The following is a 27125-nucleotide window of genomic DNA, read 5'->3' as shown; positions in this document are numbered from 1 at the left end:
GGATCAATGGCTTTCCAAGATGCTGATGATTTACTCATCTCAATTAATCTTGCCCTCTGAAAAGCAAAATCCATCCATTCTCTCCCATTCACAATGACAAAAGAATCACAGAGAGCTCATCTTTTAATTTCAATGGCTACACAGAAGAATACTTTTTGTATACTTTAACAGTTTAACCAAAATAAAGTCTTGTTATAATATACAGACAGTGTATCATGTAATAGCAAAAAAGCACATCTGGTCAGCTCTAGAACAGATGGGTGAAAAACACATTTCTGATAAATTACTGAAATTTATACTACTTTCTCAAAAACCCTCCAGGGCAAGAACTAGATTACCACTCTCATGACAGAAGTAAATGCCTTCTTTGGGACAGCAAGAGGGGGATAACAGAAAATTGATTTGTACAAAGACTTTCACACCCAAGTAATATATGGTAGTAAATCTAGCAGGCGAATGCAACGTAAGTCTAATTTCAGTATCACATGGTTCCTGCAATAAAAACCACACTGAAACTACAAAGAAAACTTCTTGTTTACTATTAAAAGGAAACTCAGGAAAAAAAGTTGCAATGTGCATCCTTTCTGTATTAATAGACTTCTGAAAAGTCAAAATTCTGGGTTCCATCACTTGTTTATCATTTGTCAAATGCACACACGATAACATTGAAGTGCAGCTGCAAACGATTCCCTTCTTGGTAAAACCATTAAAAGAGTCCCAGCTTCACAGACCCCTCTCTGCACAGCTTTATAATGCTCATCTCCAGTAGGTCAATTGTTTCTTTCTTTATCTGAAGAAAACAGAAATCAAAGAAAGCATCAAAAGTTACTGATAATGCTTTGGCTAAATACCATTATTTATTTATTTACTCAGGCACCTTACTATAGGATTAGAAATTAAGGAAGGGGTTCCCATACAAGCTCCTGAGCTCTAGAATGTTTCCATTTTGGAAAATATCTAGCATTTGTTCTGCAACCCTAAAGCACAATCACAGCTCTTGAAGTCCCATCTAATGTGGATGCAGACAAGTTGTCCCTGCAAGAGCTCCCTCCTGGACTGCAAAATCCCTCTGGGACTTTTCAGAGTATCTGAGTACAGGGCAGCTCTGCAGTGCAACAGCCAAACCATTGTGTGTCTGAGACACCTGAGTAAAAGTGAGCACGAAGGTCAGGTTTACATGTGCTGCTTGAATGTACTTTGGTTTACAACACGGATATGGCCGTAGCTTATTGCTTATCTAAAGATAAAAGACAAGTGTATTAAAGAGTAAATATTGACTACATATTTCAGCAGGAACACATGAGTCTCTATCATCACAGTTAGCACTGGGTTTCTTTATAGCTCTCTCTTCCCCCCTACAAACAACTTGCAAGTTTTCTCTTAGGATTTTATCCTTCTGTGCCTCTACTTTGCACAGAAATAAATGCTGTACAAAAGCCCGATCAATTTCTATTCCACACTGAATGAGCTACATGAGGGTGAAAATAGCTGTCAGAACTCCATTTCTTACAGACCTTTTTACTTTCATGAAGCCAGAAACAGAAACTTTCTGTATTTTCAAACTTACTCAGGGCTCAGTGTTTGTATTGTTTGTAGACAACACAATATTGGTTTTCTCTTGAAAAAAAATCCATTTCAATCTTATGAACAGGTGAGATGAGGAACTGAGGCAGCTCTGTATTGCCATCATCTCTTTACACAAAGGTTTCAAAGAAGGAAGCTTTGTCCTTTGCTCACATCAGAAAGTATATATTAAATTTTTATTACATTAGTATAACTTCAGTGTGCCAAGACAGAGCCTGGACAAACTCATTCACCCCTCCTCTGCTTTCTTTGTGAGGTTTCTTTTTATTTCCTTCTCTCCATTGTTTGGGATTAACGAAGCAGGAGACAGAGGAACAGAGAAAAAAAGAAAACCTACCCAACAGCATTAACTAATGAGATTTTAAGGCAGCTGAAAGAGCAGTGGATCAGGGCACCATGCATGATGCGGATATGAGATACAGGACTGTCATGTGGGAAGATTCATGTGTTTTTAAATTCATGTATTGATCAGAATACACCACTGTGTTCTCCACTGAACTCCCCACAGTACAAAACCAGCAGGTAGAATGGACACATGCTTCCAGTTGTTCCTGCTTTCTGCTGTAATTGCAATGAAATTTAGCAATGCAGCACCTTAAGTATGCAAAAATAAATAAATGACAGTTGAGGTTTGCACTGAAAATAGATCAGTATGCCTCATTCCTAATTTCAAGGTTACAATTTTGCCTCCACAATACAAGGTGAAAGAAAGTAGTACATCAAACTGCCAACGCTCTAAATTACCTTTTTGCTCTAAATTATGTTTTCCTCTCTTTGAGAAAACTCAGGACTATTCATAGCATATATTGACAATTTTTATGTGAGTAAAAGAGTAAGATCCTCTACTCCCTAAGACTGTGCTCTGTATTTCAAGTCTGCATGTTGCCAAAACGTTCCACTGGTTTCTACTGTGTTAAGATCCTTACCTCTAAAACATTATTGGGGTATCTCTTATTGCTATTGTTTCTTATCACTAACATTCAGGAATCTGCCTTGTGTCTGCATCAGGCCAAATAGATTCAAGATGCTCCATTTAAATAGCTCAAGATGTCAAAAACCTTTTTTCGTGTTGTGTTAACGGAGTCAAGTTCAGGATTTAAGACTTCTCTGTAATCACATCTGATATTTACTATTATCTAATTGCATTATGTGTCTGTTGTAATCACAATAAATAGCTATTCCTTATGCTAACACTATAATGAACACGTAACATTCTTTCTTTCTTGTTTTTAACTTCAACTAATCCATAAGATTTTATCTTAATAAAACACATCTGGAGTCACAATGCTTTGCCTATATTCCTAGACAGGCATGCAGATGAGCAGTGTGCTCTGCTGCCCAAGAAGGCCATCAGCATCCTGGTCTGGATCAGGAAGAGTGTGTCCAGCAGCAGCAGGGAGGAGGTCATGCCTCTGTACATACACCCTGTACTGGTGAGGTCGCACCATGAATACGGTGTTCAGTTTTGGGCCCCTCGCTACAGGAAAGACACTGAGGTGCTGGAGCGTGGCCAGAGGATGGCAACAAAGCTGGTGAAGGGTCTGGAGAAAAGGTCTTACAAGGAATGTCTGAGGGAACTGGAGAAGAGGAGGCTGAGGGAAGACCTCACTGCTCTCTACAACTCCCTTCTGGTATCAGGTGATAGGACAAGAGGAAATGGCCTGAAATTGTGCCAGGGGGGTTTAGGTTGGATATTAGGAAATATTTCTTTACCGAAAGAGTGGTCAGGCATTGGAACAGGCTGCCTAGGGAGGTGGTGGAGTCACTGTCCCTGGAGGTGTTCAAGAAACGTGGGGACATGGTTTAATGGCCATGGTGATCTTGGGTTGAAGGTTGGACTTGATGATCTTAGAGCTCTTTTCAACCAAAACAATTCTATGATTTTATGAAACTCTGGGTGAGATGAAAGTATAGTTCAGGTACGTAACAGCCCAAAAGCAAATACTAGCAACATAATCTCCAGGATTTTGAGGTGGATCATCTATAGTCTGATGGATGTAGATTTACTTCAGCTGACTCAAAAAATCATCCTGCTTTCAATCAGCACCTGTTGTACTGATGTCTGTGAATTCATGTTCTCTGTTCTTCAAAAAACTTGCAGCTAAGTGCAAGCACCATACAAAAAATACACGATACAAATACAAACCTGTCTTTTGCATTTACCACAAGAGGGAGCCTCCTTGCCTCAAGAAGCAAAACTGATTTTTTTTTTTGTTGCTACAGAGTGTTTGTTTGGAGGGCATTTTACCTGAGCTTATTAGAAAAGGGTATCTCTGTGTATCCTGGACTGTAAAATACAGCACATACAAATACATAGACAAATGCAGAGAACGATCAATGACTGATGATTTATTTCACTTGTGAAGCAGCTTAATGCAAAAATTAAGCTCTTTTTCCCTGGAGATTCTATGCAAAAAAAGTAGCACTGTCTGTAGATTTACTCCCATGAAGCTGCATTACCTGAGATGGAAACAAATAAATCCTTCTCCAAAGTTTTATTTAGGTTTTGAGGACAAAAAGTCCTCTCACTTATCAGAACTTCCTGAAAAGAGGTAGAGCAACCATCTAGAATAAACAAGAACAATTCACAGCACAACTGTAGAAGTCACAGCTGTGACTGGCAACAAAAATGGAAAAAGTCTTGCTCAGAAGGTACTTTTGAGGCCTGAGAGTATAGATTTACCAGGCAAATGTTGACTTCTTTGTGTTTCCAGACCACTGAAGTCAGCTTTACAGAAATGAAACCTTACTGACCAAGATATGGGCACTAGAATCAAAAGCAATGAATACAGAGAATATAACATATACAGGTGCATATACAGTACCTCAGGGATATCCATCATTCTCCTTAGTTTCTGATCTCTCCAGTTCCAATCCAGAATCATGTATTTTGTGGAGTTCAAACACAAGCCATCTAAAAAGGCAACATAAATTTTACTACCAAGATAATATGACAGATACTTATCAAAATGTTTGGATTTTTGTAGCTTTTACATCTTTTGTTGTTTCCTAGGTAACTTATCTTCGAACACTTAAGTACTGCATTTGCTGGTTGGAAAATCAATGCATTGACACTGCAAACTCCCTTAAACCACATAATCCTACACTTTTTGAAAGGTAAACAGAAAAGCAGAACAACTGCTGTTGCCAGTCTTGTCAAGAGCTAACATCTTGCCAGAAAATAATTCCTAAAGATTTCTCTTGATGAAACCACAGCAGCTGAATTTCCACAGCTAATGAGGAACTGTTAAGTCACAAGGACTCTAACCTGAAACCTCCTGTTAATGGGAGCTGACAGTGGTCAGCAATTTACAGGACTGGGTGCTATGTGAATGTGAGTCAGGTCAGTGGTGCTGCTGAAGAATTCCTTTATCCTCTAAATAAAGGATGTCAAAAGAACTGAACTGGCCTTCCAGCTGTTCTCCTATTTTTCTCTGGTCTTCTACAAGACGCTCACAGCTTTTCTTATCAGTTTTGATTCCTGTCCATTCTCTAATGATCCAGCACTGCAATGCTAAAATGGCAAAAAAGAACTAGACCTTAGAATAAGATGATGGATTTTGTGTCCCTGCCAGAACCTGCCTTCACCTAACATGGCAATGATGTGATGAGCAGTAATGATTTAATGTTGGCAGGAGGCACAGGAATCAACAAAATTATGTTTCTCCTGTACCCTTTTACAAGAGGTGATAAGAGTCCCAATCCACTGCCAGTCAATGACCAAAAAAACAAAGTCAGAGTAAGGCAGAGCTCAGAAAGAGGAATAGAGTCACCTTATCATCTTGTCATTTCGTTGTTTGTTTTTCTTTGTAAATATTGAGTAAGCAAAAGCATTCAAAATTTGGGAGGAGAAAAAGAGATTTTAAAGGATAATTAATTTCATTACAGGAATAAAATCAAATCATGAAGCAGATCGTTTGCTCACTCTTCACAAAAGTTTACACTAAGCTGAGAGAGTGACATATGATACAATGACTTCTGTCATCATTTCCTTTTGATTTACTTGCAGTGTTTGGTTTCCTGGAACTTTGTATCTTACACCATGGTTTTGCAATCACTTTTAAGTCAGTATAAATCAGTATTCGTGCCAAAAGTGGAAGTCCCCCCACCTCTGCCTGCTCGTTACCTGATTTCGTGTACACACTGGTTTTGTTTTAATTGGGATCAGTTCTAACTGGGATCACTTCACTGAGCTGCCAGACAGACTGTTGGACTAGCAAAAGAAACAGGAAGGGGGAATAAGCAGGCAGTGACTGTGAGGGGAAAGTATTACAGATTCACAGATTGCATTGGGTTGGAAGGGACTCTCAAAGGTCATCTTGTCAAGGTGGCTCTGCCACTCTACTCTGCTCTGGTGAGACCTCACCTGGAGTACCATGTCCAGTTCTGAGGCCCCAACACAAGAGAGACATGGACCTGCTGGGGCAGGTCCAGAGGAGGGACACAAAGATGATCAGGGGGCTGGAGTACCTCTCCTACAAAGATAGGCTTGAAAGAATAGGGGCTGTTCAGCCTGGGAAAGAGAAGGCTCCTGGGAGACCTTGTAGATACATTTCAATATCTGAAGGGGAGCTACAGGAAGGCTGGGGAGGGACTGTTTAGAAGGGCTTGTAGGGATTAGGACAAGGGGCAATGGTTTTAAACTGGAACAGGGTGGATTTAGGTTGGACATAAGGAGGAAGGTCCCTACAATGAGAGTGGTGAAATAGTGGAAGAGGTTGCCCAGGGATGTGGTTGAGGCCCCATCCCTGGAGACATTCAAGATTGCTATGGCTGTGGACAGCCTGATCTAGTAGGAGGTGTCCCTGATTACTCTGCCTTTCTCTGATTTATGCCAGCCTAAAGTGATCACGAAATCAACTACTAGAATCTTGACCTCATTTTGACTGACATCATAGAAGTGGAGAAACAGAACTGTACAATTTAGCACTCAAATCCACAGATTTGTGTCAACCTAAACACTTCAAAAACAACAGAAGTCTTGCTTCTCATGAGGCCAAGTATAAGATGCCTACATAGAAATCCTTCCTTGTTCTCCTACCTTGCTCCACTAGTGCTTTCACTCTCCCAGGAGTTCCGACCCCGACGTGGAACACGCCTTTCTCCAACATGTTCATCTGTTCTTTTATCTAATTTGAAAAACAAAAGACAAACCATAGCAAAACCATGATTTTTAAAAAGATTTCTTCTTGAAGGGCTGGAAATAAATGTAACATCTCAGCGTATCTCTTTCTAGAATACCATCAAGTAAGAAATGCTTTTCATCTTTCAAGCTGTCAAACTGACATATCTGGGAGAAAGTTAAAGAGATGTAACAGCCAGCTTGGCATCACACTTCTCTAGAAGCTCAGTCATTTTCAACTTTGAAAACCTGCTATTGCACCAGCTATTTTTGGATGTGAGAACAGTATGCTTCTTGCAGCATTGAAAGAAAATTCTTTAGAAATGTCTGGAGAACTGATAAAGTTGGATTAGCTCTAAACTCCTTTAGGATGAAGACATTTGTGAAAAAGGTGAAATAAAGCATGTGACATTTGTGTGTTTGACAGTATTTATATCAACAATAAAATGTCCACTCATTGTTTCCAACATCCCCATAATTTGTGCTCTCCAACAGGTATGGATGTTGAGTGTCCAGGCATTCAACTGGCAGAATGTGAAGGTGGTGCTGCAACAGTTGGCTTTTACAAACCTATGTGTGTGAGCCTTCTTATTTGAACAGGCAAAAACCATCTGGATGAGCACCTCAGAGGAATGTGGAACCTCTTTAAAACATGTCACTTGCATAAGCATCTACACTCTGTACAGGATTTCACCAGAACTACTGGAGATGGAGATTCCTCAAACTGCAACAACTGGTTACCAAAGGAAGCATTACCTAAAGAAAGGAACATTGTATGAACACTGTATGGAAGGCACTTTTGATAAATGCTTTAAAAAGAAAATGCTAGGGAACTAATTATTTGTGTAGTTGTTCTAATCAAAATACCTTTGCAGCTCTCTTACCTTTATGTGCTTTGCAAACAACTTGAGAACTCTGCAGTCTCCTTTAAATGCTGTCATTGATCTAGCAATTAAAAAAAATGGAAAAGGAAACACATCAGGGCTGGGATTAAGACCACACAGGAGAAAAGTCAAACTAACTGGCATTTCTCAATATGCTTGAGACACACAGTCTGCCAGTGACCCCTGCTTGTACTTTGAACACTATGTACGTTCTTGTTTCCTACTTGATCAACAGTGATCAACAACTGGACAAACACAACAGAAGAAATCAGTAGGGGCCGATATTGTTTAGATAGCTTTTCAGATAATATCTAATAATTACAGCCTGTGTTTTCACAGCTAGTCAGCTCAAAAACTGACTAATGACCAAATTCTGATTAAAAAATATCTCAGTTTCTGAGACACAGGCATAGAATCATAGAATCACAGAATGGCTTAGGCTGGAAGGGACCTGAAAGATCATCTAGATCCAAACCCCTGCCGTGGGCAGGGACACCTCCTACTAGACCAGGTTGCTTAAAGCCTCATCCAGCCTGGTCTTCAACATGTCCAGAAATGAAGCAGCCACAGCTTCTTTGGGCAACCCATTCTGTGAGGGTGTCTCACCACCCTCACAGTAAAGAACTTCTTCCTCATGTCTAGTCGAAATCTACCCTGCTTTAGTTTAAACCCCTTGCCCCTTGTCCTATCACAGGAGGTCCTTACAAAACGTCCCTCTCCAGCTTTCTTGTAGGCCCCCTTCAGGTACTGGAAGGCTAATGTAAGGTCTCCCCAGAGCTGCCTTTTCTCCAGGATTAACAGCCCAAATTCCCTCAGCCTGTTCTTGCAGGAGAGGTGCTCCAACCCTCTGATCATCTTTGTGGCCCTCCTCTGGACCATCTCCAACAGATCCATGTCCTTCTCATGTTGGGGGCTCCACAGCTCGATGCAGTACTCTAGGTCTCATAGGAGCAGAGGGGCAGAATCACCTTCCATGACCTGATGGCCGTGCTTCTTTTGGTGCAGCCAAGGACATTGTTGGCATTTTGGGCTGCCAGTGCACTTTTCTGGTTCATGTCAAGTGCCAGCATCAGCACCCCTAAGTGCTTCTCTGCAGGGCTGCTCTCAATCCACTTGTCATCCAGCCTGTATTTTGTGCTTGGGATTGCCCCTACCTATGTGCAAGACATTGCACTTTGTCTTGTTGAACTTCTTGAGGTGGGCATGGACTCTCCAGCCTGTCAAGGTGCCATGAATGAACATGGGGTGTGTGGGTGCACCAAAAGAAAGATCTGTGTGGACCAGTCTACATTTTATAGGCTCTTTCTGCAGCATAGCTCCCGGGAAAACTTAGGCTGCCACAGTCTCTTCTGCAGATATTGCCCCAATGCCAGTTAATCCAAACTCATTTGTTGGAAAACCTGACTTGTTCTGGCACATCTGCCATACATATGCTTCTATCTGTGGCACAGAGTTAAAATTTCCAGCTCTCTATCTCATGTTTTGCTGGAAGATAATCACAGGAAATGAGCTCATCAAAGACAACCATGACAATTGTGAGATACACACTAATTCAAAGTCATCAAAGTCACCTTCTGGAGCAAGAAGGAAGAAGATATAGAAGGGGTGGAAAAAAGAGGACAGGGAACTCTGAGAATTGTCATCTCTGCATGGCAGCTCTGCCAGCCTGAGCCAGTTGAGAATATGGAACAGACTTGGAGGCAGTCAGGCCAGATGCATATGTTGGCACTTGAAGCCCTGGAGCACCATGTCCTCATTGTTTTTGGTGCAAAGTCACGATTTCTAGTGGTGGACCTTAATACTTCATGAGTTTACTCTGCTCCTTGTACAACGTGTTGCATATTTCCCCAAAATTGGGAGCATATTTTTATTGTTTTGTTTTTAAAGAAGAACACTTCCATGGAACTACTTCACTCTAAAACCAAGCACCCCACTCCCACAGTTTAAAGACATGAGGAATATTGCCTCAGTTTGAATAAGTGCATTTGCTGGCTAGCAGGGGACAGTGTCCCAGCTTTGCCTTTATGTCTGTGGTTCCAAGACAAAACCTCTGACTGCTTGCCAACCTCAACACAACATTTGCTGTTGACATACTTGATGAGTTCCAAGGAACGAAGGGCAGAACTGCAGATAACCAGCATGACCACTGACTTCTTCTCCTTGTGGTTTTTACGGAGTTTTGCCCACTTAGGGCAGACTGCAATGAAAAAAAAAAACCACGAAACACCCCATGTACACACTCAGAGAAAGTACTACATGCCACAAATTTAAATTACATGAGTACATGATGAATGGTAGCCAGCAGCAAGAACACACATGCTGACTCTTTTGAGGTCTGGATCTCTGACAACAGTTTTACATTTAGTCGTGGATGAGAAACTGGAAAGGAAAATGCCCAAAATAAATAAAATACAGAAATATCACATAACTGAACAAATTAGATAAGCATCAGAAGCCAACAGTTTGTAAGGTGACAAGCCCATTGTCTTGATTTGCCACATATGGCAATTTATATCAAAGAAAACCAACTGAAAAGAAACATTTACCATACCAGAAGCTCTATATACATATAAAAGAGAATAAAAACTCTCTTGGTGCATGTCAGCAGACAGCTGCAGAATTTTTACTGTAAGATAATACCTATACCTACTTATGAAGCCACGATAAATTATCAACAAAACATTTTGATACAAAAAAAAGTGATAACGTAAAAAAGGAGCCAAACACCGCAAGACCTGTCATTAAAAAAAGAAAAAAACCTCTTACAGTTATTAATAGTTCACAATTAAAATTATTTGATGCTACAGATAGAAACTGCAGTAATGTTTAATTAACAATGTTTTTTATACAACTTTCATCCCATGCAACATTTTAACTCACTTTCCTTCAGGTATGAAGAAAAACTGTGGGTGAGATCATTGGCTGGCAAAAAACAGGAATCTGAAAACATAAAGGAAAAAATATTTTTGGTCATTTTTAACAGCAAAAGGAGCATTTATCTTTGCAGCATAACCACTAATTACATTGATGAAATCACAAGTCTACTTAAATCCATCATCAATAAACTACCATTTGTCAAACAAGGCTCAATGTACACCTCATGAACAAGAACCTTTTTGTGTCAATCTACTTAACTATATGGACAACTAATGGCAACACCTACACTGCGTTTTAGCACCTTCCTTGTCCTTCATTTCCTGCTGACTGCCTATCTTTTACCTGCTCACTGTGTTAACTACTCAGTCTTCAAAGCACTCTGTGCCAGACAGGCCATTTAAGATCCATATAGAGGCAATGAAGAAAGACCAAGTCCTAACAGGTTCTTCTGAAAGGCCTTTCTCTACTGCCTATATAGAAAGTCTAAGTTTTAAAAAAGGTGATGAAAATGCAATGGTCTGAAAATTTGCTGTTGTTGTTAAAGGTCCTTTGCCTGATGGAACAATACAGTCCTACAGGGCATGAACAATTCTGTCTTCAGGGACCCATGTATTTGTCATCATACGAGACCTCAGGGTGCCTGTCTATGGATGTTTGCTGATGTATTTTAAATAAATTAAGATGGTTTCCTGTCCTTACAGACATTATTAATGTTCACATGCATGGTGCATTGTGCTAATGCTGGCAGTGTTAATCCATGATTTCCCTCAGTAGAGTGTGACAAGGTTCAAACTTGAACATAGAAGATTTCAGCTCAACATGAGGAGAAACTTCTTTACAGTGAGGGTGACAGAGCACTGGAACAGGCTGCCCAGGGGGCTTGTGGAGTCTCCTTCTCTGAAGACTTTCAAAACCCACCTGGAGGCATTCCTGTGTGGACTACCATAAGTGATCCTGCTCTGGCAGGGGGGTTGGACCTGATGATCTCTTGAGGTCCCTTCCAACCTCTGATATACTGGGATACTGTGAAACTTGGTTTGCAGCTGATGCCTGGCTAAGTCCTGCCTGGGTAGCTTCTTGAGCATAGTCATTCTCCATCACTCTGCCTTCCATTTAATGGGTACTGTCCTGCTAAAAAACTTTGAAAATAAAAGTTATCTTTTTTATTTATCTTTTATCTTTGCACTGATCTCTTTTATTAAAACCAGAGATTGACATTTGCTGGAACTTGAACTCCAAAGGGAATGAATGTATACCAGTACCATGAATGGTTTCAGTACATAAAGGCTATTCTAAAGAGGATGGAGACTCCCTTTTTATATGGAATCACATGGAAAAGACAACAGATAATGGCTACAAGTTACTTTTGGGGACTCCAGAAGAAAATTTTTCACCATGAAAACAGTTCGACATTGGAATCATCTCCAAAGGGAAGTTGTGGATTTCCCTGCACTGGTCAGTTTTAAGACTCAGCTTGTCAGAGTGCTGGGCCATCTCATTTAAACCACAATATCAACCAGAAAGGTTGAATCAGATGATCCTTGGGGTCCCTTCCAACCAGGCATTCTGTGATTCTGTGTACAACTGAAGGAACAGCAGCTGATTTGCTTTCAAAATTATGTTTAAAAGATGCACTTGACACTAGTGGGGAAGGGCAGGGGCTGCCCTTCCATATGCATTTGGTGCTAATAGGAGTGCTCTTCACACCCACTATGGTCCTCTCCTGCCAGTGGCAAAATACCTTTGCTGTTGCTCTGCTCTTCTGAATATATTGTTCCATTACTGACTGAACAACTTAGAAGACAGTTTCTAAAGTTCTACTGACTTTTCACCAACAGTCCAGCAAAACTGGAGTACTAACAACAATTTTAAATGAAAGTTTCAGAAAGGGGGGAAAGACACACATAGCTCTAGACTGCAGCAAGAGACCATGCTGACTACAAACCTGACCTTCTGCCCCATGCTAATTAACAAAAACACACAACTCAAGTAGCTGCTTGTTATTTGCTCGATGCTCTGAGTGAATGACTTGACAGCTGTAGAAGTTCGTAAACTCCTTGGCGCACTAAGCCTTCAACTCCCAGCACAAAAAGAAGGAAACAATATCTCCATCCAACCCAAGCTAATCCATCTGGAAATGGGTCACTTCACTAGCCCAAAGGGCTTTTTTTAATAAGAAAGAAACTCAAGCAATTTATTATTTTCTAAAAACCTTGAAGGTCTGAAAATATTTAACACAAGCATATCAAAGCAATCTGTACAGGACTTCTCCAGGTTTTCTTGATTCAAAAAGAATGCTGAACCTGCCCCAGAGAAATAAAGAATGGTCAACCTAGAGTCATGGATGTTAGAGAGCAGCGTATTTATCTAGAAAGACAGGTTTAAACATTAAAAGAGACAAACCACTGCTGGGCTAGAAGGCTCCTGTATGGGCCTCAGGTCACTAAGAGTTCAAGATGTATCAAAGTTGTATGCAAGGTTAGTCAGCAAGCCATTTGCTCTTCATGAGCCCTACCAACAAATAATGGACAATGCCTACACAATGAGGATGCCTCTTTATCTTGAGAGTAAGAGGCAGAGAAGTTCAATGTTGCCTTCATCTCCAATTGAGAGAAGCTAACCCTCCTCTGTCCTGCTTTGCTTTTTCTGTCAATATCTTAACTGGAGACACAGCATGAGAAACCAAGAGGGTACTCATCATGGTTCAAACTTGGTCACTTTACACGTAGAGTAAAGCTACCATCTCATTTCATGCCACTACCTGAAAAAACCCATTTAATTCAACAGCTAAGAACCTAATAAGGGTGATGGAACACTGGAACAGGTAGCCCAGGGAAGTTGAGGAAGCCTCATCCCTGTTTAAAACCAGGCTGGATGAGGTTTTGAGCAACCTGGTCTGTTGGGCCCTTTCCAAACCCCCCATGGCAGGGGTTTGGAACTAGTTGATCTTTGAGGTCCCTTCCAACTGAAGCCATTTTATGATTCTATGTCAGAATTATGTCAACCCTCCTATTATGCATCTGTACTAACTCAGATAGTCCCAGACACAAAATATATTCTCAGTATCTCAGCACCTTGGAAGTTATTATTAAGAACAATGTAACTTCTGTTGGAAAAATAAGCTCCTGAAATTAAAACTTTACAACAAAAGGACACATTTGAACAATGTTTATTTTAACTTCCGTAACTGCAAGAAAACTCACATTTATTCCAAAGAAACAAACATCTCCCCTTAACCACCAAATTAATACACAGCATAAGAAACCATTTTCCTAACAAAGTACAACTCATAACCTTTCCCAAAAATTGTGGATTTTTTTGTGCAAAGAGAGAACTCAACAGTATCATGAAAAATATCTCTTAAATACAGGCTACCTTACCTGACAGCTTTAATTCCTCTTTTTCAATCACTGAGCGGTTTTCACTAAAATATTGGCTAAGCAGGTTTTGTAGATCTGCAGGGACACCGGGTTTTGGAGTGGATTTTTCCAGAATATCAGAAATTTTCTTCTAAAGAAAAAAGTAAAATCTGTAAGTATGACATTTCTATAAAATCTGCACTTTGACTACGTTCCTTTATAACTTTATACAGTTATGCTGGCTTAATCACAGAATCATGAATGTTAGGGGCTGGAAGGGACCTCAAAAGATCATCTAGTCCAACCCCCCTGCAGAGCAGGATTACCTATACCAGATCACACAGGAACACATCCAGGGGGGTCTTCAGAATCCTCAGAGAGTGAGACTCCACAGCCCCCCTGGGCAGCCTGTTCCAGTGTTCTGTCACCCTCACAGTGAAAAAAACGTTCCTCCTGTTTCCATGGAACTTCCTATGCCTCAACTTTCACCTACTACCCCTTGTCCTGTCATTGGGCATCACTGAGAAGAGCCTGGCTCCATCCTCTTGGCATTCACCCTTCACATATTTATGAACACAAATGAGGTTACCCCTCAGTCTCTTCTTCTCTAAGCTGAAGAGCCCCAGTTCCCTCAGTCTCTCCTCATAAGGAAGATGTTCCACTCCCTTAATTGTTTTTGTGGCTCTGTGCTGGACGCTTTCAAGCAGTTCCCTGTCCTTGAACTGAGGTCCCAGAACTGGACCCAATATTCCATATGTGGTCTCACCAGGGCAGAGTAGAGGGGGAGGAGAACTTCTCTCAACCTACTAACCACAACCCTTCTAATACACCCCAGAATGGCATTGGCCTTCTTGGCCACAAGAGCACATTGCTGGCTCGTGGTCAACCTAATCACAGCTTAATTAGAGAAACACTTTGGAAAATGAGAAAAGCTACAAGGGGAATGTAGTGCTACAATGTCTTGATGGGAGTATGACTTCAGATGCAAGTTCAGATACTTGCATTGAGACAGTTTGTGAGCCCAAAGGAAAATAAATCTTGTGCACTCACCTGAAATGCTGCTGTGACAAAAAATACAACTGAAAGCTGGGTTTGTGAGTTTTGCCATTGTTACACATTAAGTATCAGTTTGAACATTCAAGTTTTATTCATAATTTGTTTTAATTTATTATTTGTAGAGCATAACATCAAGAATTGCATGGCCATATAAGTCCTAGCATATATACTAGGATTCCAGAGTAACTACCTATCCATTTTAGAAGATGCTTAACTGTATTCACAGCATATCATGCAAGCATGATGAACATGAGTTACAAGCTCACAAAACTAGAAGTCAGGCAGAAGGAGTTCTGGAGCTGTTTTGTCCCTCCAAAAAGTATAATTTTTTTAAACCAAACTAATGATTTTTAGAGCCTAGACATGAGTTCATAATGATTGTGGTTTACATCCTAGGAATGCTAGCAATGAACAGGTCTGAATTTCCACTGAAGAGAAAGTGTTGCTGTATTTTTCCCCATAATTTAACCCCTGGATCATGGGGCAGTAGAATAGCTCAGGGTTCCCATTATCTGAATGATCTGCCAGCATTTAAGAAACCAGCAGATTTTCAAGGACAGAGGAAGCCTGGAGAGAATGGCAAGAATGTGAAGGCTCTCTTGTTCTCACTGAGAAGTGAACATTTGTGAAAGGCCAGATGCAGGTTTCTCAGCTGTGCAAGCTAAGCTGAACTTGCTGTCATGAGGACACGTGACAGCAAAAGCCTAGCAGTAAAAAGAAGCAGGAGAGTGTGGTTAGGATGGAGCAATAGGGTACATATCTCTGAGGCACAGTGAGATTTCACAGAGGTGAGGTTGGCCTGGAAGCATTTCTGGCAGCTTGGGAGGGGTGGTGGATATCTTTAGTGCAAGTTTGGCAGATTAAGGGCTAGGGCATCAAAGATCAGTAGAAATTTAAGAGAACTACAGCAGGAATTTTAATGGAGAGCACAGATCTTCCTCCATTCCTCACCACTCCATCTCTCCCTCTTGCCTAATATATCCCAAATACTCCTGTGACAGCAGCAGAAGAGGGCAGGGCAGAGCCATGCAGTGGCTGCTGAAGCCACTCCACCCCACAGCAAAGGCTACGTAGGCATCCCTGGTTTAGCAGATGGCAAGACAGAACTATCAGGTTCATTTTACGTGGTAATTCAGCATAAGGCACCGCTTCACAGGACCATTACATCATTCCTTGGGCCAATTGGTTTCTTCAGGAAAATTATGGCACTCTGGAGGGGAGAAGCCTGATATTAATGAGAAATTGTGTAAAAGCGAGAGCAAGGACACCTGAGCAAATTCTCTTCCTTGAAGCAGAGCTGTGGGAAAATGTTCCCTATGCAGGGAATTCATTCCAGATGCTTAAAAAGCAAAGTTGTTTTTTTTTTCTCCCTGTTCCTTGTTTTTGGAGAGAGCATTTTGTCTGGAACCCACAGATCAACCTGATAAATACTTCCTGATGGATTTTTTGACAGGCTATGTAGGTCATCTTAGTGGCCTAGCCTCCTGGAAATAGAAGATGCAGCCAAGTGCCTATTGTCTGCCTGAGAATGGGGTCTTTTGGTAAATCTGGTTCAGCAATCTCTGCCACAGGATGCTTTTGCTCTGGCAGCAGTGGAATGAGTTCCACAGTCACTTCTGTCAGAGCTCCATTTAAAGCACAATCCCACTCTTCCTTCTTCCCATTCTCTGGATGATTAAGAAGCCTGACATAATACAGAAAGGCCACCTCTCAGCCTTGTGAGGAGCCAACAATTTACAGTCTGGCTCAAAAACCAATTAAATTGCCTGGTGCCATGTAATTTCCATCTTGACTGCAGCATGTTTGTTGATGAGGGTGAAGATGGAGTACAGCCAGAGGGACAATACAGAATATTTATTTATATACTTATGCTATGAGGAGAAGAGCAAACAAGGACAATTCTTGGCTCAAAAGACCTAGCCAGCAGCTGGAGCCTGACCACACAACTGAAATGGGGTAGATTCTGCAGCAACTGAAATTCCATTTTTCTTTCATGCATTTACATTTTCCTGGTGTCCCACACTTACAAGTGGGGTGTAGACACATACAAGCCTTGACCAGAGTATGTAGAGGTGAGTATGCAGTATGCAGACATGTAGAATGAGCAGAGGGAGTAGACATATACAACCCTTGAATAGAGTATGGACACAATGCCATACTTCAGGTTGGGAATGGGTATTTTGAGTGAAGTAAAAAAAAAAAAAAAGCAGGAATTCCTATTCTTCTCTAAAAGAGGCTGCAATTTTATGACCATACTACTTCTCATCATGACAGGGTTGTCCCAATTCCTATTCTTGTAATAGCACATACACCCACTGCCCAGTCCCCAAACACACTCCAGGACGTTCATACCTTCTTTCTCTTCTTTGCCTTTACAGTGCTCTCTTGTTTTTCTTCAGGCTGACTTAGAAAACACTCTGTAGGCTGAAAAACAAATATTTAGAAATAATAATTAAAAAGGTTAAGGGAAAAAAAAAAAGGATACAGCATCAGATATATGGGAAAATTACAAAAAAAAAAAAAAGTCACCAATGGGAGGTAAGAGGGGAAATAGAATGTATAATACTGGGTTAGGGAAAAAACAACCAACCAACCAAAAAACTCTACCAAACTTCCTCATCTGTGTGGATCAAATTCTTACATATATATACAGGGAGTAAATTTGGAACTGAGATCTATGCTGTTTTAACCAAGAGGGGAATAAAAGCACAGAAAGTTGAAACATGCAAGTTGTAGTCTCAATTCCATAAAATGATGAAAAGCAAGGCTGCTACATTAAAAAAAAAAAAATCACCAGGAAAACATGAACAAAACTTTTCAGAAACTTTATATTTTTAATCTCTGTTATTGTGAGCGATTGTTTTTCTAAACTTTGTCAACAGTGCTCTTAACATAACTGTGTCTAAGGTGAGCATCCAGGCAGCAAAAGGTGCCACAGAACTGGGTGAGCGTAATTGGAAACAATCATGTTTTGGATTTCCTTTTACAGTTGCATGCAAAATTTAGGAAAACATGTTTTGAATTTGTTCTACCCCATTCCTGCTTTGCCTCCTCATTGCAGGCATAGTCAAATACACACAAGAAGAATACATGGTGCATATCAGAATAACGTTCAACATGTTGCTATCGTTAACCCTCTTTTGTGCCTGGGTGAGCAGACTGAATTGGTGTATTTGTACCAGATTCATTGTTCACATAAGCCAGAGTTAGGATTTGTCCTTAGCCATCTAAAATTGTCCAAAACAGGAAGCGAGGCACAAGCTTTCCTTGTTTGGAGCACAGCAATTCTCTTTTCTTTTGCCTCCTGGACTTCCACTTCTTGGAAATGTAAATTAATCTACATAGACGGGCTTTAATGCTTAATAAGTGACTTGATGGACAGCAATGGGAAAATAGGCAGAGCTGCAGGAAAAAGGTCCTTGATACTAGGATGCATTTGGCTGGAAAAATCTGCTCCTGTGAGAAATCACAGAGAAGTCTCATCACATGGAGCATTAAAAGCTCAGGAACAGAAAGTCCACCACTGCTCCCCGGGGAAAGCCTGGAAGAAAAGTATCAGCAGGAAGGGAGCCCAGCCAAAAGCCAGAGAAGCTGCTCCTTTGTTCCCTTGTGAAAGCAGCTTCAAAAGGACCAAGAGTGCTAAAGGAAAGCTAACAGAAGATCAGAGTATCTGAGCTTCTCTGAGCCCTCCCTGCACTACCTCTCCTTAATGGGAGGATACTTTATGACAACTGGTAGGTACTATATGATTGTATCCAGCACATTTGTGCTTTTCTATGCCCACTCTCATACCCTTTTCAAAAGCATTCTGTGAAGTTTAAATGTTCATCTTATGTCTACGTTTCCCTTTCTCTACCCACTCCTGTGGCTAACTTAGCTGTAAAAGCCAGAATACCACCATGCTCAACTCAAAAAAATATGACCCATTGCTTGCTTTTGCCACAGTGCAACCACAGCCATTGCACTTGCAAAAAGCAGCACTGAAGTACAGAAGTGGCCCTGAATCTGGATGAGGTTTTAGATGATACTTAGGAACTACCAGAGAAGATCTGGCTGGTGACTGGCTACAGCTAGCAAAGCACTCTACAAATAGGGCTGAACAGGTTGAACAGAGAAGTTGTGGACACCTCATCCTTGGAAGTGCTTAAGACCAGGCTGGATAAGGCTCTGAGCAACCTGGTCTAGTGAGAGGTGTCCCTGCCCATGGTAAGGGAGTTGGAACTAAATGATCTTTTAAGGTCCCTTCCAACCAAAACCATTCTATGAATCTATAGATACAACACAGCCTGGATCAATACTCACCCATGAGAAGCTGTGATATGGACCATATGTTGTCTCAACCACAGAGACCTGTCTCTGTGATTTTCTCAGGTAAAAAGATACATTACCTTCAGTAGAAATCAAGGCAATGACTGCAAGTAGAAACTCACTTCAACAAAATAGTTCCAGGGCTAACATAAGCTTTTTGGATTTATTTGGTTTGTATCTTTTTAAAAATCTGTCACCTAACTCTGATTCAAGTGAGAACATGTCTTTGTATTGATTTGCTCAAGGGACACTACCAAGTAAAGTCAGAAAAGGGCCAATCCAAATCTTTTTCTTACAGCAGGGTGTGATGCCTCTCTGTCCTAGAGCATAGGTTTCCTATCAAAAAGTACTACTCAATCACTTTGGGCCCATTTCTCCCTTCATACACATTGTGAACTGTTTTACATAAATCTGCAAAACTCATTATTTTGTGAAAGAAAAAAATAAAATAAAAACAACTGTGCCCCAGAGATGAAACATTGTCTCCAAGAGAAACAAAGTTTTCTCACTGATAACCCTTCATTCAGATGTTTAAGAGTAGCACCAAATTCCATGGCTTTTTTTCTGAATGTAGTATCTAACCCTTTTTTTCAACACTAACAGACGTACACAGCAGACTTATAGCCAAAGCTTTGCCTTCTCTGAGAAGGTCAAGACTCAAAATTACCTCCTTAAAAAATCCCATCTCTACCTCTACCTCTACCTCTACCTCTACCTCTATCTCTCTGTCTCTGTCTCTGTCTCTGTCTCTATCTCTATGTCTATCTCTACCTCTACCTCTACCTCTACCTCTATCTCTATCTCTATCTCTATCTCTATCTCTATCTCTATCTCTATCTCTATCTCTATCTCTATCTCTATCTCTATCTCTACCTCTATCTCTATCTCTATCTCTGTCTCTGTCTCTATCTCTATGTCTACCTCTATCTCTATCTCTATCTCTATCTCTGTCTCTGTCTCTATCTCTATGTCTACCTCTATCTCTATCTCTATCTCTATCTCTGTCTCTGTCTCTATCTCTATGTCTATCTCTATCTCTATCTCTATCTCTATCTCTATCTCTATCTCTATCTCTATCTCTATCTCTATCTCTATCTCTGTCTCTATCTCTATCTCTATCCCTACCTCTATCTCTATTGATATATTTCGGTATAGTATACTATTAGCCCAGCAACAAGAATTCCATTTTATTCATATATTAAAAATAGTGCCATAAGAAAAAGATAAACTTTGAGGTGGTGAATGGCTGTAAAAATTAGGTATCTCTGATGATCTGCAGTCTGAAATATTCAGGCATCTGATCTAGACTGAACTTCTGACCTTTATCCAAATGTCGCCTACCTACTCACGCAATAGTTCTGTGCATGCCACCCTTAAGAAAAAGTCGATTGCATGTTTTTCTTATGCAAGACACAGAGCAGACAATCTACTGGTTTTTTACATGGCTCCCTTGTGCTCTGTGTTTTGAAGCTATTTTTACATGGAAGTTCTTAAAATGCAGAAAACAGGAAATTTGTGCTGAGACCATTGATTTATGAACCAAATGTCATAAATTCCTTGTTTATTAATCATAGACAGTACATAAAATATTTCCTGTATTATATTTCTAAGAATTTTTTTTCTTTACATGTTGCCAAGTTACTGGAAATGCAAATGCAGAATGAAAACATTCTTGCATGTGTGTGAAAGTTTACATTCTTGGTCAGCCATATACTCTTGACTTTTGGAGTTTGTGACAAAGTAAACACATCAATGTGCCATTCAGATGGGAGATAAATTCTTCATTTTATGGTGAGCCTGAGGACATCCAGTGGACTAGAAACATACATGTTCTTAATTCTATTTGGTTGTCTGCTGACTGGCTTTAAGGTGCCAGGTCCACTGCAAAATAGCTTCCAGCCCGTGAATAAGGCAGGGGTGAGTAGAATAGGTTATGTTACGTGCTTCAGAACTACAGTACTACTAGCTTTCCATAAATACATCTGATTTTGCACATGTTTTGCTATTAAAAACATGCAATAACATGTCCATGACTTTAAGGTCCCATAAAGGGATATACTAGAGAGTGTCCAATGGAAGGCTACAAGGATGATGAAGGAACTGGAACATTTGTCTGATGACAAAAGCCTGAGAGACCTGGGGCTGTTTAGCCTGAGAGGTGATCTGATCAGTCTTTACAGATACCTTAAGGGTGGGTGTTATGAAGAAGGGGCCAATCTCTTCAGTGGTGCCCAGTGATACGACAAGGGGCAATGGACACACACTGGAAGACAGGAAGTTCCACCTCAATATGAGGAAAAACTTCAGGGCTGTGAGGGTATTGAAACCCTGGAGCAGGCTGCCCAGAGAGGATGTGGGGGTCTCCTTCTCTGGAGACTTTCAAAACCCATCTGGACATGTTCCTCTGTGGCCTGCCTTAGTTGATCCTGCTTTGGCAGGAGGGTTGGACTCAATGATCTCTTGAGGCCCCTTCCAACCCCTACCATTCTAAAATTCTATGATTCTAAAGCACTGCCTCCTTGAGTTTCATGGTTAAACATCAAATGACTCAGTTCCAAAATGCAGGCTGATATTCTTTCTATGACAAGAAGCACCATGGCAAGCGTTTCGGTGCAGCTGAGCAGCCCCAGTCTACCTTGGCAGGATAACTGTGTTGGCTGTTCTTTCTACTGTTCTCATAGGAAGAGCAAAGCAACTCCTCCAAACAGTCTTAACTTAGTTCTAAAGGTGTAGATAAAGATAGTGGTGATTAAAAGTAGCTCCATAAGCATCCTCACTGAGTTGGAGACCTCAGCATCTGACCCCATAGTAGCTCTCTCCTGTATTGCTCACTTCCCTCTTTCCAAAACTAAACGTGGAACCAGTTCAGTTATTTGTCTCATGTCACCTTTGGTCTCCTTGGAAGGACACCCAAAAGCATAGTAAATGCTTCTCACTTGGGCAACTGCCTAGGAATCACACAGTGAATTTACTGTTGACCGAGGGGTTGGAATTTATATCCATGTCGAGGAGAGATAGATTTCAATGCCATTTTAGCTCATTGACAGCCATTCAGTCAATTCTCCTGTATGGTATCAGGCAGGCAGAAGAAAATCACCTTCAGACAAGAGGCTTTTTAATATTACCTAACCTCTAGACAATTCTTTTTTTTTTTTGCATGTTGAGGTGATGCTGTCTGTCAAAGACTTTGCTGCCTTTTCCTTGGCATATTCTGTGTAATGCTGAATAGCACAGTTCCTACTAGTTTTAAAGGAAGCTTTTAATAGTGAAAGGCTATGAAACATCAGTCCATGTGGAACTGAATTCTTCATCTGAATGTTGCACTGGGGAAATGCTTAGGTAGAGATGCTGTGCAACAATTAAATATAGCTTTCAAGACCTCGTATGAGCAAGGAAAAGGAAAAGATTATAAAGGAGGACACTTGGTAGTGCCATCCAGGCAGTCAGTTTGTAGGAGACAGGTCTATCAATCTCAACTCAAACCAAGCAAGAGAGAAGATATTATTGAAATATGCTGGAATCTGATCCCTTTCAAATAAGGCAAAATAATTTAAGTAATCTTATGACATAAACAGGTCAGACAAAGAGTGAAGGAAACTACCCCTTTACTGAATGAAAGGTTTCCCTATGCATTGTGATCTCTGTGTTCCACAAAATTGCTAAATGTACTAACCTTCTTCCTTTTCTTTGTCACAGCAGGCTTGGAATTTGAATCTTCTTGTGTTCTTGTCCTGCTATCATTTGCTTTCTCAGTAGCTTCATCATCTGAAGGATCTAATGAGAAAAAAAGCAGAGTTTTGGTTACTAATTTTCAAATCCACCTCCTATCTTTGCATTCAAAAATAGGGATAAAATCTTCAGCTGAAAGGCTGTCACAAAAATACAATCTCAAGATATGTACAGCTGTAAAAAAAATATCATTTTAGAACACTGGGATTTGAAATGTATTCTAAGAAAAGTCCCAGGTTTCCCATCCTCTTCACAATATTGCATTTGTCAGGCAATATATTTCTTTGTCTTTCTGGAATGCTACACATTGGCTGCCAGCTGCAGCATCACAGGTAGGAATATCTAATCTTTTCAAAATCTCTCTTGAACTAAGCTAAGCCATGAAAAATACAGGCTCAGATAGCTTGTTTGCTTCTTTTCTCTTCACAGGCACAGCCATCAAATCAACAGCTGAATGGACTGTGGCCACATGAGTGCTGGATGCCATGTAGGGTGAGTGGCTGGCGGCAGAGGAAGAGCAGGGATGCCGCTCCTGGCAGACCTTTACCACAGGCTAGCAGTATCATTAAGCTGGTGCTGAGTCAGCCTCAGAGGACAGTAGGTGGCTGAACATTCTGGGATCTCTTTTCATAGGATCACAGGATGTTAGGGATTGGAAGGGACCTCTGAAGATCATCAAGTCCACCCCCCCCTGCCAGAGCAGGCGCATAGAATCTAGCACAGGTTCAAAGAGGTATGAGCAAGGGAGGTGACAAGTCCAAACCTCAGGCTTACTTGTATACTAGGGAATGTATGGCATTGATCTCCAGGAGTTGTGCTCATGAACTATTTTCTGTCTTTCTGAGGGACAAATGGAGTCTGATTGACTCTTTACTCCTCACCCTTCCCTGCAGAGCACAGTGGGAGGAAGTGTCCTCCTCTTCTAGCTGTGAGCCAGGCACCTCTGTCCAGCCTGCCCCCTCTGCAGTGTGGGGAGAGGCAGGGCACCTACCTGCTACTCCCACAGCTTGGCTCCTAGTGCTTTGCACTTGGACTGGACCCTCTGCTCATAGGGTACTACAACCCATCTTGTTGACTATTGGACTCAAGGTGTTTTCCAACCGAAACAACTCTATGATTCTTCAGATGTGGATCATGAACAAGAAGAATGAGCAGCCATCCCCAGTATGACTGCCACTTTCACTAGAACATCATTGCTACTGTCTCAAGAGTGTTCATCAGATATTGGTTTAAGGTGGAAAGTTATGACCACTTATGACCTTCAGACACTTTGGAATTTCAGATATGATATTTCACTAGAAGAAGCAGAAAAATTACATCATCCACCATACTCCTGAAAATTTAGAAGGTATCTTTGTAGTTCAGTGCTACCTCTGTGCATTATCATGGGCTTGTTTCCCCCATATCCCTCTTTCTCTGGCAAATTTCTTGTGCTACATTGTGGTAGGACAGCTTCTGTGTTTGAGAAGCCAACACTGACTTTTATACACACACCAGCTCCATACTCCCATGCCATGTACTACATCCAAGCAGGCTGTGGAGCGATGATATAAATTAAGCATGAAGAAATCAGAACTAATTGCCTATGTCCCTGTTGCTCATCATACTTGGGCCCCAAACACCCATTCCAGAGTGTGTCTATGCATGTCTCACTGAACTGAGTTGCTGAGCTAGCTCTTTCTCAGCATATTTATTTCACATTGGAAATAAATGAGAATTGCATTAAACAGATCCAGGGGAAGCTGCCTATGATCTTTAAGCATTCCTTCTTAAATTCCACTTGGCGTGCTCTGAAAGGCAAACAGGAGCCATGCAAGTTTTAAATAACCTCTTCTCTTTCTCATAACTAAAAGACATGCTGCTAGCAATAGAAATCTAAAACCTGACAAATGGTTTCCATGATCTGAAATAGCCTGACAAACAATGTACCACCTGCTCACTGCCCATCTGGGGTTTGGACTGCACTTTGTGATGCAACATCCTCCACTTTCTGCAAGAAGTGAGAGAGAATCAGCTTCCAGCCCTAGAATCAACAACCATCTGTGAAAATAGTTCATATCTGAGCATCTTTCTGCAGTACCTGAGAATTTTTATTTCATACAACAGGAAAACTTTCTATCTGTTCCAGAAACAGACACTTATATCCCAGTTGAGACAGCAGCTAGTTTCAAGCTGTGATTGTTCATGACACCATGTCAGCTCCCATGATGGTAGGACCATTTTGTTGTAGGCATCAAAGCACCACAGGCCAAACTCTGCCAACCATGCTCACATTGAAGAGTGTACCTTCCTCTGCAAATAGTTACCTTGATGTCAGTGAGGTTATTCACAAAATGAATCATAACCTGATGTAAATAAATGCAGAAGCACCCAGGTCACAGACCCCAAACACATCTGTATCAGAGCAGCCCCATCAGGCTGTGCAGCCATCCAATGTGACCTGGACAGGCTGGAGAGCTGGGTGCAGGCAAACCTCAGGAAGGTTAATAAGGACAAGTGCAGGGTCCTGCATCTGGGGAGAAGTAACAGCAGGCACCAGTACAGGTTGGGGGCTGCCATGCTGGAAAGCAGCTCCACAGAGCAAGACCTTGGAGTGCTGCTGGACAGCAAGTTCTCCATGGAACACCAATGTGCTCTTGTGGCCGAGAGCCAATGGGATCCTGGGATGCATCAAGAAAGGTGTGTCCAGCAGGGCTAGGGAAGTTCTTCTACCTCTCTACTCTGCCCTGGTGAGACCACCCCTGGAATACTGTGTCCAGTTTTGGGCTCCCCAGTTCAAGAAAAACAGAGACCTCATGGAGAGAATCCAATGGAGAGCCACGAGGATGATTAGGGGACTTGAGCATCTCCCCTATGAAGAGAGACTGAGATCCCTGAGGCTATTTAGTCTGGAGAAGAGAAGACTGAGAGGGGATCTGATCAATGTGTATAAATATCTGAGGGGCGGGTGTCAAGTGGAGGGGGCCAGGCTCTTTTCAGTGGTTTACAGTGATAAGACAAGGAACAATGGGTTCAAACTTGAACATAGAAGATTTCAGCTCAACATGAGGAGAAACTTCTTTACAGTGAGGGTAACAGAGCACTTGAACAGGCTGCCCAGGGGTGTTGTGGAGTCTCTTCTGGAGACTTTCAAAACCCACCTGGATGCATTCCTGTGTGGACTATCCTAAGTGATCCTTCTCTGGCAGGGGGGTTGGACCTGATGATCTCTTGAGGTTCCTTCCACCCTCTGATATACTGGGATACTGTGAGACTGCTTTGCCTGCTCAGGTGTGACCCTTCTTGGAGTGGGGTGTTCAGTTCTGAGACTCCCAACATCAGAAAAACATTGAACTGTTGGAGGGGGTTGAGGCTGTGAGAGTTGGTCTGTATAGCCTGGAGAGGAGAAGGCTCTCAGGAGATCTTGTAGCAGCCTTCCAGTACTTGTGGGGGTCCTACAAGAAAGCTGGAGAGGCACTTTTTACAAGGTCTTGTAGTGACAGGATGAGGGAGAATGGCTTTAAGACGGAAGGGGGGGATTTATACCGGATTATTAGGAAGAAATTCTTTACAATGAGACACTGGAACAGGTTGCCCAGGGAAGTTGTGGATGCCTCCTCCCTGGAGGTGTTCAAAGCCAAGCTGGACAGGGCCTTGAGCAACCTGGTCCAGCGGAAGGTGTCCCTGCCCATGGCAGGGGGACTGAAAATAGATGATCTTTAAAGCCCCTTCCAACCCAAACCATTCTATGATAAGCTCCCTAGGAGACTCCTCTTTGCCAGAAGAGGAGAGAGCACAAACCCTTCTTTAATAATAAGCTGGCACAAATGCAGAACCTAATTGATTAATCCAACATTGACTTTCATCTCTGTTGCAGTGCAAACGAGCAGGCAGGCAGGCGCTGACAGAATACTCTGCTGAAGGGGTGATGTTCAGCATAGCAATCCTTTGCATCTGCATTCCTGCAACGTATGGACCTTACGCAACCATAAGGTCATCAAAGACGCCTGAACAATCACGTAATGCTCTCAAGATACAAAGATAAATGTGAATTCCACAGCTCTTCACGTTTTTTCCTTCGGTATTACATCAGCAGCACGGCATCACCATAACAGGCTTCCCAGTCACTAACTATTTATACTTGATTTTATTTTGAACCCATATTTTACCAGCTTGGAGACCAGGATGTGGTGCGGGACAGTGTCGAAGGCTTTGCTCATGTCCAGA

The 27125-nt window shown here is 41.5% G+C and overlaps 1 protein-coding gene across 1 annotated transcript; it reads right to left on the bottom strand.

Moving 5' to 3' along the window:
• Positions 1 to 115: 115 nt before the first annotated feature.
• On the bottom strand, positions 116 to 26858 carry CMSS1 (cms1 ribosomal small subunit homolog). Its single transcript, XM_054385985.1, has 10 exons — positions 26753 to 26858; positions 22864 to 22994; positions 17235 to 17306; positions 13848 to 13977; positions 10471 to 10530; positions 9685 to 9787; positions 7591 to 7651; positions 6626 to 6713; positions 4410 to 4498; positions 116 to 790 (listed from the first exon to the last, which is right to left on the bottom strand). Exons 1-10 carry the CDS (start codon positions 26856 to 26858, stop codon positions 707 to 709), a joined length of 924 nt encoding a protein of 307 aa, XP_054241960.1. The 3' UTR covers positions 116 to 706.
• Between the last annotated feature and the right edge of the window lie 267 nt (positions 26859 to 27125).

The sequence above is a fragment of the Indicator indicator genome, chromosome 1 (assembly GCF_027791375.1).
Source record: "Indicator indicator isolate 239-I01 chromosome 1, UM_Iind_1.1, whole genome shotgun sequence".
NCBI lineage: Eukaryota > Metazoa > Chordata > Aves > Piciformes > Indicatoridae > Indicator > Indicator indicator.
The sequence above is the reverse complement of the archived record's forward strand: the minus strand, read 5'-3'. Positions and strand labels throughout refer to the sequence as shown.

Excerpts from the sequence above, each read along its gene's own strand:
- CMSS1 (XM_054385985.1), bottom strand. The coding sequence starts at position 26,858 with ATGCAGATGCAAAGGATTGCTATGCTGAACATCACCCCTTCAGCAGAG. Across the intron at positions 6,714-7,590 it reads TGTTTGCAAAGCACATAAAG|ATAAAAGAACAGATGAACAT; the intron begins GTAAGAGAGCTG and ends TTTTCAAATTAG. Across the intron at positions 4,499-6,625 it reads GAAAGCACTAGTGGAGCAAG|ATGGCTTGTGTTTGAACTCC; the intron begins GTAGGAGAACAA and ends TTGCCTTTTTAG.